General features: G+C 39.2%; 1 protein-coding gene across 1 annotated transcript; it reads left to right on the forward strand.

The window, feature by feature from the left end:
• Nucleotides 1-12,546: 12,546 nt before the first annotated feature.
• Ferd3l (Fer3 like bHLH transcription factor) lies at nucleotides 12,547-13,280 on the forward strand. The gene has a single exon (XM_051144922.1). It carries the CDS (start codon nucleotides 12,670-12,672, stop codon nucleotides 13,177-13,179), a length of 510 nt encoding a protein of 169 aa, XP_051000879.1. The 5' UTR covers nucleotides 12,547-12,669; the 3' UTR covers nucleotides 13,180-13,280.
• Nucleotides 13,281-15,995: the final 2,715 nt, after the last annotated feature.

Here is a 15,995-nt window from a genome sequence, read left to right on the forward strand (position 1 = left end):
CTTTAACCTTGCTTAGCTATCAAATATCTACACAGAAGATCAATGTCATTTATTCAAAGAGAAAAAAATCAGTATGAGTTTGTATAATACAGTTTTTGAACTAAGTATCCAAAAATTCTAAATCTCCAATTATAGCACACATAGTATGTTTCCTTGTCACAGTGTTGACCTTGCAAAGATTAATTATGTAGGAAAGGCAGGAAGGTAAATATATCCACCTACTGTAGTGTCACTCTCATTGATAAAGTCCATGAAAATGGTCACTCATTTGACATGAGAATTATTTAAATTTCAAGAAACTATTATTTAAACAGATTAGAATAAAAACCAAGGAGCAGCCAGTAAGCATCACTGCTCCATGGACTCTGCATCAACTCCTGTCTCCAGGATTCTGACCAGTTTAGTTTTTGCCTTGTCTACCCTCAATGGACTATGACTCAGAATATGTAAACCAAATAAACCCTTACACACACACACACACACACACACACACACACACACACACACACAAATCAATACATGGAGAGAGTTTGTATAGTTAAAATACTGAACTTAATAAAAGCTTTATGGGTTGTCCTCATTAAGGAAGCTCCCTTTTTTGCAGCAGATGTCAATTAGCGCAGAACTCCATGGCTGTTCAGGCTGCAGAGAGTGAGTACTCAAGCCTAAATGAGATATCCAAATCACTCTTCCACATGGCTCGAGAAACATTTTGGAAGAGGTGGTGAAAATGTTGTAAGAACCAGGGGCTTAGGAGGAGGCTGACAAAGACAGTACATTCTAGTCAAGACAGTTTTATTGTATTCACAAACTCAAAAAGGCTATGGTTGCCTGAACAAGATAGATATGGGATCCTCAGCACAGATCAGGGAAGGGCTCTCTTAGCCCTTCCTCTCACTAAGAAATGTTGGCAGTTGACAGCTTCTGGGATAGAAAAAGTCAGATATCCCCCCCCCACGCTCCCCAGAGAAGTGGCCCTTATTAAGTTGCCCATGTGGATAGCCTACAGGCATGCACATAAGGACTGCACTGACTGGACTCTGTAGACTGTAAAAAAAAAAAAAAAAAAAAAAAATGACATGACATTAGGAAGGCGACATGAGCAAGGGATTCTGGGAGGTGTCAGATGGGGAATGGGCATTGATATGATCAAAATACATACATATATGAAATTCTCAAATAGTACATACATTAAAGATGGTTTGAAATAATACTATAAATATAGCCAACATGGTTTGTACTATATAGAAATAAACACAAAAGAAAATAGTTAGGGTATCATAAAATATGATTTTGTAGAGGCCAAAGATATTTGAGGTTTGTCAGAGACAATTGTGTGCATAATAAGGCAAAGCTGAGAGAAATGAGCCTGGTACAAATTGTGGAAATGCTAGAGCACGGCAGAAATTTCTGCTCTAAATTTCACTTTCATTTGTAGAAATCTATTTCTATCCTACATTATTTTGGGTCAATATCTACAACTTAATCGTCTTTTAGTATACTTGAGATCCAATTTCACCTCTTTAAATTAGTATTACCATCAACTTAAAGAACTTTTATTAATTCAGTTCATTTATTTACTTCGTAATGTACAAATAAAGATGTAAATATAAGTATTTATATAAAAAGAGCCTCCATATTACCCTTGGATTCTAACTTAGATTTAACCTCATGTCCTCTCTCTCAACCATCATAGGAATGTATTTTTCATACCTAATTATTTATATTTGGTCATGGTCCTCCCTACACCTCTTACCCTACACCCTTGAATTACTTTGTATCTTTCCCCTCTGCCTACGGTTTCTTAACTGATCTCTGAAAATCTTCATCATGTGATCATGCGCTTTTTAATCTGAAATTGAAAGCTATTCTCTCAACATTCATTGCAAATGGGACTTTTACTCTTCTGATTATGATGTTCAATGACTTCGTTGTTAGGACACAGTAGGAACTCTGCAATGGCTGATGAGGTTTCCGGCAATCGGATGTCTGTCAGTCTCTGCAGAGACATCTCTCAACTCTTTTCCTTTAGTTGCACATGATCACTGACACTGAATTTCTGCGAGAAATCATAGCATTTCCAAGAATTTTGAGATTTGGCTACTTTCCAGCATGTCCTTCTTTATTTTCTAGTCATCGAAAGAAACTAAATATAAAAATTATGGAATTGACAGTTTTTGTTTATCTTTAATGACAAAATATTTTACGATGTAATTGATTTTAGGTTTTTATGATATGATTTAGACAATGAAGGTTCACTTTCCTTTGTTCACATTAATATACATTAATTATACAAAGTAGGGAGTTTCATTATGACATTTCCATAAACGCATACACACACACACACACACACACACACACACACACACACACACACACACACAAGCAGGTGCACAGTGATCATATTCATTCCTTTGAGTACCTTTCTGGTCACCCATAGTTCTGCTTATTTTTCTTTTCCATATTTCTAATAATTTCCTTATTTTTTCATGCATTGCTTTTTATTAAACATGAGAAAAAAACACAGGGTTTTTGTTAGTCTGGCTTATTTCACTTAATAATTTTCAATTCTATTTATTTCCCCGTAAATGATATAATTTGTCCTTGTGAATGACTAAATAAAATTTCATTGTGGGTATGTATCTTATTTTTAACATATCCATTTGTTGATGGACACTTAGGCTGATTCCATAACTTGGTTATTACAAATACTGCTGTGACAAGCAGGAATGTGGATAAAGTGCTAGCACTTACTTACCAAAGCAGGGTCCCCTGATACAGTTGGTAGGAATGAAAACCAGGCTGGGGTGGAAGGGGTCTCAGCAAGACTGGGGCTGAGACAGCTTAATTTATATACTTGCCAAAACAAACTACAATGGTGGTTGCCAGGATACAGTGGATGATGTATACAAGATCAATGTCTCAGACTAATTATTCAGCTACGCTTCTGTATGTTTTGCTGGCTTTTAAGGAAGGCAGAGATACACAGGTAGCCTGAATGCTTCCCTGCCTGAGAGAGAACCCCAGTTTCTCAGAATTAAAAGGCACGTAGTGTCCAGGAGTTATGGGCTCTAACCTGAAAAGCCTATGGCCATGCTTCTCAAGGAAGCCAGGGCTCCCGCAAAATATGCAGGTATCTCTGTAACTTGATGGTTGAAGTTTTGGGGGGGAACAAACCAGGGTAGTGTAGCAGCATCTTATTACAGTTAAATTTTAATTCTCTTGTGGAATTGTCATCTTATTTTGTAGTTTGCTGTATTAGTTCACATTACTAACAACGGAATAGAAAGAATCGCTAACCACCTTCTGGGCATCCTTGGCAACATGTATATTTGTTACTTTATGTTTTCTTAGTGATAAAAATTAAATGTTGTAAGATGGAATCTCAATACAGACATGTGTGTGTGTGTGTGGTACTGCTTTTGAGACAGGGTCTTCCATGTTGCCTGGGCTGGCCTTTAACTCACTATGTAGTCCCTAGATATGCCCGGAGCCAAGTTTCTATTTGCCTTCAAGTGTTTATTCAAATATTACTCTTTTCTTTAATAACCTTTTAAGTATAGTCTTACTTAGGATTTCCATCACTGTGAAGAGACACCATGACCAAGGCAACTTATATAAAGGACATTTAACTGGGGCTGGCTTACAGTTTCAGAGGTTTAGCCCATCATCATCATGGTTGGAAGCACAGCAGCCTCCAGGAAGACATGATAATAAGAGGAGCTGAGAGTTCTGCATCTTGACCAGCAGGCAGCCAGAAGGAGACTGGATTCCACACTAGGCAGAGCTTGAGCATAGGAGGCGTCAAAGCCCGCCCCCACAGTGACACACTTCCTCTAACATGACCACACCCCTCCAACAAGGCCACACCTCCTAATAGTACCGCTTCCTATTAGCCAACCATTCAAACACATGAGTCTGTGGGAGCCATACATATTCAAACCACCACCAGTAGAAACTTGCCCCCAAATTTCCAGTGTTTCCTAACAATCCTTTTACCATGAATAATATCTTACATAGCTCTTCTCATTCTCATTACTACATGGAAGATTTTCATTAAGTATCTTCTCTTGTTCAATGCCTCACACCAAATGTTAAGCTCCATGCCATGGGAATCCAGCACACCATCAGCATTCAATAAACCTCTTACATATATACTGTGTCATTAAGTATACTGCATAGTACATTTAGACTACAACACGATAAAGTGTTACTTATTCTGTTATATATTAATAAAGTATTATGTTAATATACAATTGACCACAATATTTTTAAATTCTACATTTTATTAAGTACTTATATCTTCAAACACATTAGGTCAAAGCAAAGAAAACTATGCAATTTTTGGCTAAAAGAGAATTGAATTGAGTGGTTTTATATGTTTTAACTTAATCCTAATATTTTTCTTTATCATAAATAGTACAATAGTAAAACACTTTGCAAAATTACACACAGTGCTTAATCTACAAATGTACAAAAATATTTAACTTTAAGGATGAACATAAGAGCTATAAATTTTATTATGAAGGAAAGTCACTATTAAAAAATAATGTACAAAATTACAGTATAGGAAATGAGAAAAATGGAAATTATTTGAGGGCACTAGTTTATAGCAACCCAGGGGATATTTTTTCCTTCACACCTCTCTAATTTCCCCATTTTCAAAAAAGTGAAGAATTTGGATAGAGTTCAATCAATAACTAAGTCCTAATATAGTTGAAAGTTTGGAAAATAGATCTGTCCCAAAGGCTGACAGAAATAGCTTTATTGCATGTGAAGAAAAGCCTGAGGCAAATAATGTAAGAACTTATTTGAAGCCATTTTCAAATGATGCATTGCAAAGATGTCAGAAGCCCATCTAAAATTTCCATCAGATTGTCCTGCTGTTTTTGTTGGTTTGCTTGGTGCTCGTTGGAAGCCGAGCACTTTCAACGGTATAGAATGTGCTAGCAGTAGACTGTTTCTGGCCTATTCTTCTGTATTTTCAAGGTTCTGCTTGACCAGTAGAGAAACTTGGTCATGGTCTCCTATTATTCTACCCTCCCCTAGGGCAAGGGTCAGCAAACTACTACCTATGCTTCAGACTCCCTGACACTCACTTTCATGTGCAAAGCTGTGTAAAGCACCTAGATTTATATACCACTGAAGCTTCTGTGCTTTACAGTGGCAGTTAGATCACTGTGACAGAGACTGCACAGTCAGCAAAACAAGTACACACTCTCTGTTTCATTGCAGATATGTTTCTACACTCCCTAAGGTGCAGTTCCATCCAGAAGGCTAATTTCAGCTCAACAAGATACCTACACCCTGTCTGGAGACAGAGTAACCACGCAAAGGCCATGCAGGGGGAACCTGTGCAACTACTGGCATGCCAAGGCTCCTCCTCATCTTTTACGGGCATGAAGGTAGGAAATCAGAAATGAGATGGCATTAGACTTGTAGATGAGTCCATATCTAGACTTGTAGGTGAGTCCATTTCTAGATTCTTTTAAAACATAGGCTAAGGAAAAACCAAAGAGTTAAAAATGATAATTTGGCCTACGCTGAATTTTCTTTCACAAGAAATTAACAAAATATTCATTTGCTGATTTCAAAGCTCCCTACAAAGCTACAATAATCAAAGCCATGTAGTAATAACATAAAGATGAGCATGACATTCAATGGAATAAAACGGAGGCCCAAAAATAAACCATCACATAAGGGATTAGATGATATTTTTCAAATGTTTAATGAAGGGAGCATACTCTTTTCAGCAAAGGACGCTGGAAAAATTGGAACTCCCTATTCAAAAGAATAAGATTTGATCTTTACCTAGAGCATAAAAATAAACTAACGCCCTGAATATATGATATACAATTACAAAGCTCTTAGAAGAAAACATATGACAGAAGTCGGCTAAAACAAGTTTAGCAATGGTTTCTTTCATTTGACACAAAAAGGAACATAAAGGGCTAGACAAATTATGAAAATTCACTTTTTTACATCAAAACATGTTTTCAGTAGAGTAGTAAACCAACTTACAGAACAAAATGTATAAATTCAAAGTATATAAAGGCATTCTTACTTTACATGTTCAAAATAAAACAATTATTGCTTTCAAAGTGCTTTTCAGGTATAGACCTTGTTTCAAAGTTCACAATATATAGACTAAAGCATGAAAGTGTTTTTCCCCATAATGCTCTTGGAAGAAAAAAAAAAAAAAAAAAGGAGGAAGTGAAGCAAACCAATTCTCTATATGGAGGACTTAGATATTTCCCCAAAGAAAATTGACAAGCAACCAACAAATACATCTCTAACCCATATCAAATTACAAAACAAAACTCTAATGAGCCACCAGCGGTCAGCATTCATGACCACAAGCTGAGGAGGGACAATTCAGACAAGCCTGGACTACATAGTGAATAGTGGGACACTATCTCCAAACACAACAAATGCCAAACAAACAAACAGCAAAACCTACAGCCTCACAGCCTCATTTGGGTGGCTACTAATATCAAAGAAAACAAAAACCAGCGAGAATGTACAGTGGTTGGAGCACTTGTGTAGTATCCCTGAACATTAAAACATTAAAGCTATGTGAGGAAACAAAACACTTATTAGCAAAAAAAGGAAAGGAAAATAGAAACAACATAAGTTGTTCCTCCTCTTATGAACGCATGCTCAAAAGAATTCAAAGCATAGTCTCAAAGAGATATTAGCAGAGCCATGTTCAAACAGTAGCATTCATCAGTAGATTAAAAAAAAGTGCAACTTAAATATATTATAGACTATTTTTCCACCTTAGAAAGAAACAAATGTTGATGTACAAAACAGTATGCATGGCCCTTGAGGACACTGTGCCAAGTGAAATCTACCACTAACAGGGAAGGCCAAACTCAGCAAGACTCCAGTTACATGATGTACCTGCCAGTGGATGCAAGTTACTGTTTGCTGAAAGGCAGGCCAATTCGAAACAAGAGTTGGGGCAAGGAACACAACTCCATTTGGAAATTGAAAGATAACGTGGAAGGCTCCTGTTTAAAGAGTGGGAGGCTGACTTAGTTGTGATTTATATAGGAGTTGAGTAATCATAGCCTGATGGGGCTTAGCCACAGGTGGAGAGACCAAATGGTGCACATCTGATCCCAGCAAACTAGTCATCCAAGGCTTCTCACCTGAAACTCTTGAGAATAAACATTCCTTATTTGGTCAAAGTGCTCACAACAAACAGCCTAGAGTAGTTGCTAACACGGGCCCTGACTGATCATCAAGTTCACAGGGCATCGGTTTTGGTGCCATGGAACGCAAGATGCCAGTGAAGTTAATAGGAAGTCAATCTGCTCTCTGCTCAGCTTCTCACTGGGAGCTAAATTAATCTCAGAAGACAAGCACTTATACCCAAGTAAGTTGTTAGTAGTTAGGTTCGGGCACGAGATTGCAGGAGGGGCCTTTCAGGGTGTTTGTAATGCTCTGTGTTCTTTGAATATTTGCAGCACAGGTACCTTCATTTGGTAACATAACCCCAAGCCACACAGTCAAGGTATTTCTCTTTACGCTTTCTGGAACTTAAGTAAAGGAGTTCTATTTTTGTGGTTCAGACCCTTTGTCATGGTTATGTTCACTTTATAAAAATTAATTTACACACACATATAGACTTCATTAGTTTTAAAGCATGTGTTATAAACTTCAAGGCAAGCTTACATAAAATATAACTAGAGAAAAATATGTAAACATATATACATTTTTATCTATACATCAGCCACGGCCATAGGGATACAGATTTGAAGTTGAATACAAAGGCCACAAAACTGTTCTTCATGACAGCTAGAGGGACAGTTCTCCCTGGGATCATGACAAATGTCTACCTTTGTCATCCTCATCATCATCTGACCACTTGTCAAGTGCACAATGCTTGGGAATATAAGAGAAGGAATACAAAAAAGGGACAGAGAGCATCTTTAACAGTTTACAAGAACTCTGTATTTGCCTTAGCTTTTGGAATTTTAAAAAAATTTACCTTTTGTAGCCGGGCGTGGTGGCACACGCCTTTAATCCCAGCACTCAGGAGGCAGAGGCAGGCGGATCGCTGTGAGTTCGAGGCCAGCCTGGTCTACAAAGTGAGTCCAGGATGGCCAAGGCTACACAGAGAAACCCTGTCTCAAAAAACCAAAAAAAAAAAAAAAAAAAAAAAAAAAACAAAAAAAAAAAAAAAAACCTTTTGTTTGTTTGTTTGTTTGTTTGTTTTATTTTACTTTCCAATTTTAAAAGTCCCTCTAGCCTCCTTGAGAACTACTGTTCAAGTTAGGTTGGTCACTTGAATTTTGCTTTGATTCTAATTTACCAAAATAGTATAAATAAAAGGTTTACTGGAGATGCTTAATAGAGATAAGGTATACAAGCACAGCTAGGTCATTTTCATGTTGACTCCTGAAGGATTCTGAGCAAAGTTTCTGACAGTCCTTATACAGATATCCAAAACATCTGCACCACACCCCTAGAACCCAGAGGAATCCAACTCCATAAATTTAGATTCCTTTCAGGAACAAGGGAGTTTTCTTATTTAATTTTTTAATTTACTTTGAAGTCTAGAAGTAAAAGAGAATCTTCCCTTGTAGGGTGAACTATTTTAAGTCACTTAGCTTTTTATTAATTCACTGACTACTGTGCAGATTCACTGTTGGTCTGATAGCCACAAAGCCTTTAAAAGTATTCCAACATAAGCAGGAAAAGCCCATCTTGTTTATTTGTACACTTTATGATTATAGATAAAAAAAATAGTCATTATAACATATTTGGGGCACTAGTTGTGTCACTATGATTATTGCCTCATGAAATAAATTACTGTGATACAAACCAAGAGTTTAACTTGAAATTATTTTGATAAAATTAAAAAATACATTTTAACTGTTGCTTTAAATATGTATATATTAAGACTTGGTTTTCTAAATTCCCAGCATTTTAATACAAATGTTTCCATCCAGTGCTGCATGCTATATGATTTTTGAAATATTTATTTGCTTGACTTAAGAATTTTAGTGCAAAAAAAGTCTCCTTAGAGTTGCATCACACCTTTGGGTCTCTGTTTCACCATGTAAAATGAATTTTCTATTATGTTTTCTTTCACTGTGTAGTCTGTTTTGCTGAGTAACTTATTTTTAATTGACTCACATAAGTTTAGTGTAAGAAAACTCACAGACAATAAAAGATCAACACAAAATTTACACATTTAATGACATTCTAAATAAAACACAGATCAGAAGAATATAATTGTCAATACAAAACTCATTTCTTTCATTTACAGGTTTCTTAACTATTGTTGCAATTCTATGACCCCTCTTCCTCCTGGGTCTCATATGTCCCTAACTGGCGGAGGATGACCTTGAACTTCTAATCCTCCTGCCTTCACCTCTCTTATATGTGGGGCTCATGTGCCATGCCTCTAAGGTGATTGGCACAGAACTGCTGAAATGGAGTATGTTCAAACCCCAGAAATCTCACATTTGAGACTTAAAATCTCATCCTGAGAACAGAGGGTGTGGGTGCTGTTTTCTGTGCCTGCCTCAGAAGCCTGTGATACAGCTCCAAGGTTACAGGTGGTCACTTAACGGGGTTAGTCACCTGAGCTTGACTCCTGTTATGTTTCCCCATGCAATTGGAGCATTGACAGAATCCTAGTCCCAGCCAATGACACACAGTCTTCCTCAAAGCCCATCCCACTGCTTAAGGTTTATAAGTCCCTTCTTCACATGAAATAAAGGGGTCAGTACCATTTACTTCATCAAAGATCTTCTGAGGCTCTTCATTTATTCCAGGGAAAGAAGGGCTCCCCTTCTTACCAAGAATTTACCTCTGTAACCTCAGCGCGAGTGCTTGATCAGGAAGCCATAAGAAACTTCTTAGTCTCCATTATAGGCCCCACCCCACTGCTGCCTCACTTTTAAATCTGCTCTACCCACAGCAATGCCCATCTATGGGGGCGAGAGGTCTGCTGCTCCCTCCTTGCAGCCTGGCTCTGATTAAGGAGCCCTGAGCTCCCTACTGCCGCCTGGCCTAGGCCTGGCAGCCCAGAAAAGAGATCAGTAACACCTATTGGAGAAAAAAAAAATCTTTTCTTCTGCATCTCTGCCTGAACCAGAGATCTTCTGGCACTAATCTCAGTTCAGTGTTCCACCCTTCTCCAGGAGGCCTTCCTGGGAGCGACAGAACCTTTGACCCATGCCTCAGCCTTTTCTTCCTGGAAGCAGACCACATTTGCTTAGACCTTCCCAAGGGAGAAGCAGCAGCACCACAGCCAGCGGCTTCTGGGCCTCCTGGGAGCCCCGGAACCACACATGTGCTATGGTTATAGCTTTGCACCATCAAATCCAGTTTATGCAGTGCTGAGGATCAAGCTGAGGGCTCCCTATACGCTAGAGAAGCTCTCTGCCAACTGTGCCACACCCTTTACCTCGAACTTTTCTTTTCTAATCATTCTTGTATACAGTAGGAATAAACCAAGTAGACAATCATAACAAAAGTCCTTTGCTCACTAGCGTATCTCAGGGAAAACTTTCCATTCTTACTAGAGTTATCACAATATCAATAAGGAAATTAAGAGTAGAGGGAAGCCTATTACAGAGAAATGCCTTGAAGAGAAGCCTGGGTATGGGAATCAAAACAAACAAACACCCAAAAAACCAAACAAACAAAAAATTGAAGATTATGCTGCATCATAAAAAAAAATAAAATTTATTTTAACTGCTACTTAAGGGCATAAAACTTGGGGATACTGATGGAGTAATACTGTCTAACATTTATACAGCACTAAACATGCTATATCTTCAGGCATTTGTTTACTTCTTAGTGATAAAAACAGAAAAGTATTTTTCTTTTAATGTTATTGTCTATAATCAGCTGCTATGCACACTACAAATTTTGCTTTGAGTGTACATTGGTAGGTGAGGTAGAGGAGAGAAGAAAACTGTGCTGGTGGGAAATAGGTGGTTCTGGGAGCTGTCCAATGTACCGATTAAGCTTGAACTGATGTCTTTCCTGGTTTTCTCTGAAATCAGAAAAATATCTATTTACATAGTTTCTGTTATTTCTTCTGACCTAATTTTGAAATTATTTTTTAACATGTTTGCCTCCAGGGTGTTTTTACAGAGCTTTATTCTGGATAATGAACAGTCAGTAAGCCAAAAGGAAAAAAAGAAAGAAAGAAAGAAAGATGAATTTTTGTGTGAAAATTCAGAATATACAAAAATTAGTAAAACTTCTTAGTATATCAAGTTTAGAACCTTTTCTATTTCTGTGTATAGACACCAGATTTTCATGAAGCATAATTCATTAAGGTATAGGTTTCCCTCTTAAACCTTACTTCGGTACACAAACGAAAGAGGGGTAGCAGCCAGATCTAAGTGTCAGGATTTTTCTTTGTTCAAGAACAAATAACTGAAATAGAAATAGCCAAAACACTATGAATGTAACATTAATATAATTCCTGATTGTTTCGTGGTTATTCTTGCTGTACGTAGTTTATTTTATATGTGTGTAATAATATAAATGTATATGTAAAAAATAAAAATATTTTTAAAGAAAAAGAACAAATACATGATTGGCAGTTTAAAAGTCCATAGTCTGACTTCTCGAAAGAGCTGTTCTCTGGCTTATTAAAGCTAAATCGCATTTTTCAAAGGAGGCTTGCAAGAGGGGACAGGGATAGAGGGTAAAACAAGATGTTGTTATTTTGTCCCCTGTGGGGTAATTGCACAGTAAATGGCTTCTGAAGTAAATATTCCTAGTCTCCTTTTTTTTTTTTTTTTTTTTTTTTTTTTTTTTTTTTTTAATTTCATTATCACTGTAACCTTTTCCCTCAAACAGAACTGTCCCCTGTAGAGGACAAGACCAGAGTGAGTAAAGTCAAGTATCGCAGTTGTCAATCTGATTATGTCCAAGCCGACTTCGACTTCAGAAGTCAGGGTCTGTAACCAAACAGTGAGCTGTTTGCGAAGCCCTACAAGGAAAAAAAAAAAAACCACGGGTTCCAACAGAGACACTGGGGAATGCGGTTGCCCCCCTGTAGCCATGCTTACTTAGGCTAATGGAAGGTCTTGCCTTTCAGCAGCCGCAGCACTGGGATACCAGACAAACAGCTCCCCTCGACCCGTGCCTGGTAGGGCCCCTTTCCTGGACATCATTAAAAGCGCATGCACTTGTTTCACATCCATTGGCAAGTGGCCGCGAGATTCAGGACTCCTACCCTGAAGCCAAGGAGAAGGCAACGCGGTGGAAACATTTTGTCTTTGAAGATACAAATCGAAATTAAAGACACACATGGAATAAGGAACCAGGAAAGCATTGGTTGGATACGGGGGGTGAGACCAGAGACAAAAAAAAAAAGCACAGCAGGTAAGAACTGGGGGTTTTTGCCAAGAAGGAACTGCAGCAAGGGGACAAATATTTTAGGACCTGAAAGCTTGTCCCCTTGAGCCTTTCACAAGCGCTCAAGCTTGTCATCTTCTATCAGCTTACAGAAGAGGGACGTTGCCCTGGCCTTCTCTTTCCCTGCGAATAATCCGTTCGTCTTGGTTATAAATGCCAATGTCTGCCCCGCTTTTGGTGATGATGGACCAAAAGAGTCAATGCCACTAAGGAGCCCCAGCTACAGCTATGCCTTTCTTGCAAGAAACCCGATGAGAAAGACACTGAGCGATGGCCACCTATCCAGAGAGTTGCTTGGATGTTACCATGCTGAACTTCGTCGCAGATCTCTCTCTGGCCTCTCCAAGACACCCTCTTCTCTGCGACTTCCCACCTGGGGTCCCTTTTGGGGATCGAACACTGGGGTTCCGAGAGGGAAGACCCAGAAGGCGGTTTGAGGAAAGAGACCAGGAAGCAGAGGAGGGAGAAGCAGACTATGAGGACCAGGAGGAGGAGGAAGAAGAAGAGGAGGAGGGAGAGGGGCGCGGCAAAGTAGCATCCTTGCTGGGCCGCCCCAAAAGGAAAAGGGTCATCACCTACGCCCAGCGCCAGGCCGCCAACATTCGCGAGAGGAAGAGGATGTTCAACTTAAACGAGGCCTTCGACCAGCTGCGCAGGAAGGTGCCCACCTTCGCTTATGAGAAGAGGCTGTCCAGGATCGAGACCCTTCGCTTGGCCATAGTCTACATTTCCTTCATGACCGAGCTCCTGCAGGGCAGTGAGAAAAAGGAGGCCTGCTGAGCGCGCGGGAGGGGTGGGCTGAAGAGACACCCCACCCCTTGCTAGGTGGGGTTCCTCTGAAAGGCAGAGGGACTTCTGAGCCTGGTTTTGATATGGTAAAACCCCCACTCCTGCAGCTCTGCCGTGAATATATTAGGGGTCGCACACAAAAGGGTCCTGCTGGGCAAATTGGGAGTTCCAACTTTCAAGACTCCTGGGAGCTAGAGCTTCTTGGGTAGAGCGGTGAGAAACTGGTTCGCTCCTCCAAGGACCTTTAACTACGCTTCTCTATAGTCTGATTTCTTCTCCTTGCTCCTTTGAAAATTAGAAATAATAAAGCAGAACTTTTTCTCGCGTGCGATTAGTTGCTTCCCCATTGTCATGTGAGCAGGGGCTTCATTGTAGCCAGTAACGGTGTGCACACCTAAAGCAGAGACCAGGCAAGTGGTCTCAGTGCATTTGTCTGGGTTCTGAATGCTCTGCCTGGGCTTGGTCCTCTCAGACAAGTTACCGGAGAACAAAGAGGATGAGAGTGAAACAGGGAGTAAAGTCACAGGACTAACAAAACCTAACCTCTGAGAAGGATCTCTCTCCCTCCCTTGTCGCTCCCCAGCCCTGATCCTGAGTGCTGTAAGGCATATCCTACCTTGTCACTAGGCAGAATAACTCAGTTAAAAGCAGTCCATTCTGCATTTTGCTCAGTGACATCGCCATTCTGCTTTTTGCTCAGAACTGAACTCTGTTTCTGTCGCTCTGCTTAGGGTGGGAGAGGTGGGGGAGGGCTCCCCCTGCCTGGTACAGTTCCCACACTCCCGGGGTTTCCCGGGGCGGGGGGGCTTAGGATTAGCGCTTCCAACAGTTGCCTGGGGGAAAGAGGTGGTATCTCTTAATGAGCCATGACCCCGCGCGCCTGTAAAACAATCTTAAAAAGTTATCTTTCCGTCTTAAGCCATCTAGGACGGCAAAAAGCCAAGGGAAAAGATGCCTTCTGGTGCTTTGAAAATGCCTGCAGGTGGAGGTGAAGTTGAAATCGGTTCTTCGTGGGAAGCTACCTTCCTGGAGCGTCTGTTATTACACAGTTCCTCCTTCTGAGTGACCCAGTGGCACCTTAAGCTGGGTCTGTATAAGAGATGTGGTTAACTGAGGAAAAGGAATTGAGCTGGGGCACGGAATTGTCAATCCATTCACGCCAATGATAAATCCCAAAGAAGAAATGCTTCACTTTGCCCCTCATTATTCACTTGCAAAATGAAGTCATAGCAATATTGCACAAGGGCAATGTTTTGGCATACTTGAATAATAATAGTAACATAGGAATAAAAATTAGATGTGCTCATCATAGAAAGACTGAAAAATGTAAAAACTTAAAAATGAAGTGAACACTTAAATAAGCCCCCACTGCTAATACTACTAGAATTTTCGTCTACTTTCTTCTTCTTCTTCTTCTTCTTCTTCTTCTTCTTCTTCTTCTTCTTCTTTTTTTTTTTTATTTCCTATGCAGTTCGAAATTCAGTATGTGTTACAAACTTGAAATACTTCTGAACATTAATTTTTTTCCTCACTTACCATTTTGGAATGAGCCCTTCCTTCACTTTAAATACTAGATGGGATTTCCAATCTTATATCTTACTGTCTTCTCAATGTATAACAATTTTACTGAATTTCTTTAATAATATAGAACTAAAGTTACACAATTTACATCTTTCAATCCAGAAGTAAGGTGAAAAATTAAAGAGCAGAAGAAACTGAAGGACCCCCTCAAATGAGCAAATGAAATTGCAAATCTATGTTAATTATTAGAATAGCCGACTTTCTGCATTTGGACTGAGGATGGGATTAAGACTCATACATCCCCGAGGAAGAGCAAGTTCTTAATTCTATTTCATTGTTTTTAGGCTCATAGTACCTGCTGCTTGGAGAGTTGCTATCAGATCTCATCGCTGGTTGACATGATTGAAATACACATTCCTTTACAGATGGCAAGCTCACACATTCCCTTTAAAAAAGATATTATACTGCAAACAGGGCTCTGTCTTCTCTGTTATAATCAGCTGACGTTAGCCACCTACAGTCTTCGTTTGTATGAATTTGGCAAACAAGTGGGCAGAATTCCTTCCTGAGCTCTGTTGGTTCACATTCCTTCTCAGGCACACCTCAAGCCTGCTTGTGTCTCTGCCCCTCCCCTCCAAGATCAGCACCCAGACACAACATTTTCCCCCAAGGGAGCTTGTCAATCTTTTATTAGTACATTTAATTCTCTTTTGTTGTCATGGTGGTATGTACACATCCAAAGAAAGCTTACTACACATTTCTGAGGTTGTTATTAAGGCTCAAGTATTTTTAAGCAAGTGCATAAATCAAAGCACAAAGCCATACGAAGCTCTGAAATGTAATGTATCAGTGCACTCATTTTACATTAGAGACAGGTACTGGCATCATTGGGAGCTATATGCCATAAGCAAGTCTTAAAATATGTTCCTGTTACTATGTGAACAGTATGGGTCAATAGTCTTTCATATATTCTGATTAGATGAGTAAGTCATAAGTATTGCAATGTTCTTTTTTAGTGACTAATAATTGTTTCTTTGATAGATTTTTTTTTTCATTTTGTTAGAATGCACTCCATATTTTTTGTCAAGTGTACTTGAAAAGTTATCTTCTGGGCCCTCAAACTTGATTGGATAATGTTTGGAAGGCAATAAATCTAGACAGGAAAATTAATTCACATTTAGAAGTATGGCTCATTGTGTCTTTACATGGAAAATGGATAATGGAGAGATGCCATGACTTTTGAATGCCCAATGTGCCTCTAAAGAAGAATGATTTAGAAGTTCTTA

Source organism: Acomys russatus, chromosome 1, assembly GCF_903995435.1.
Source record: "Acomys russatus chromosome 1, mAcoRus1.1, whole genome shotgun sequence".
NCBI classification, from domain to species: Eukaryota; Metazoa; Chordata; class Mammalia; order Rodentia; family Muridae; genus Acomys; species Acomys russatus.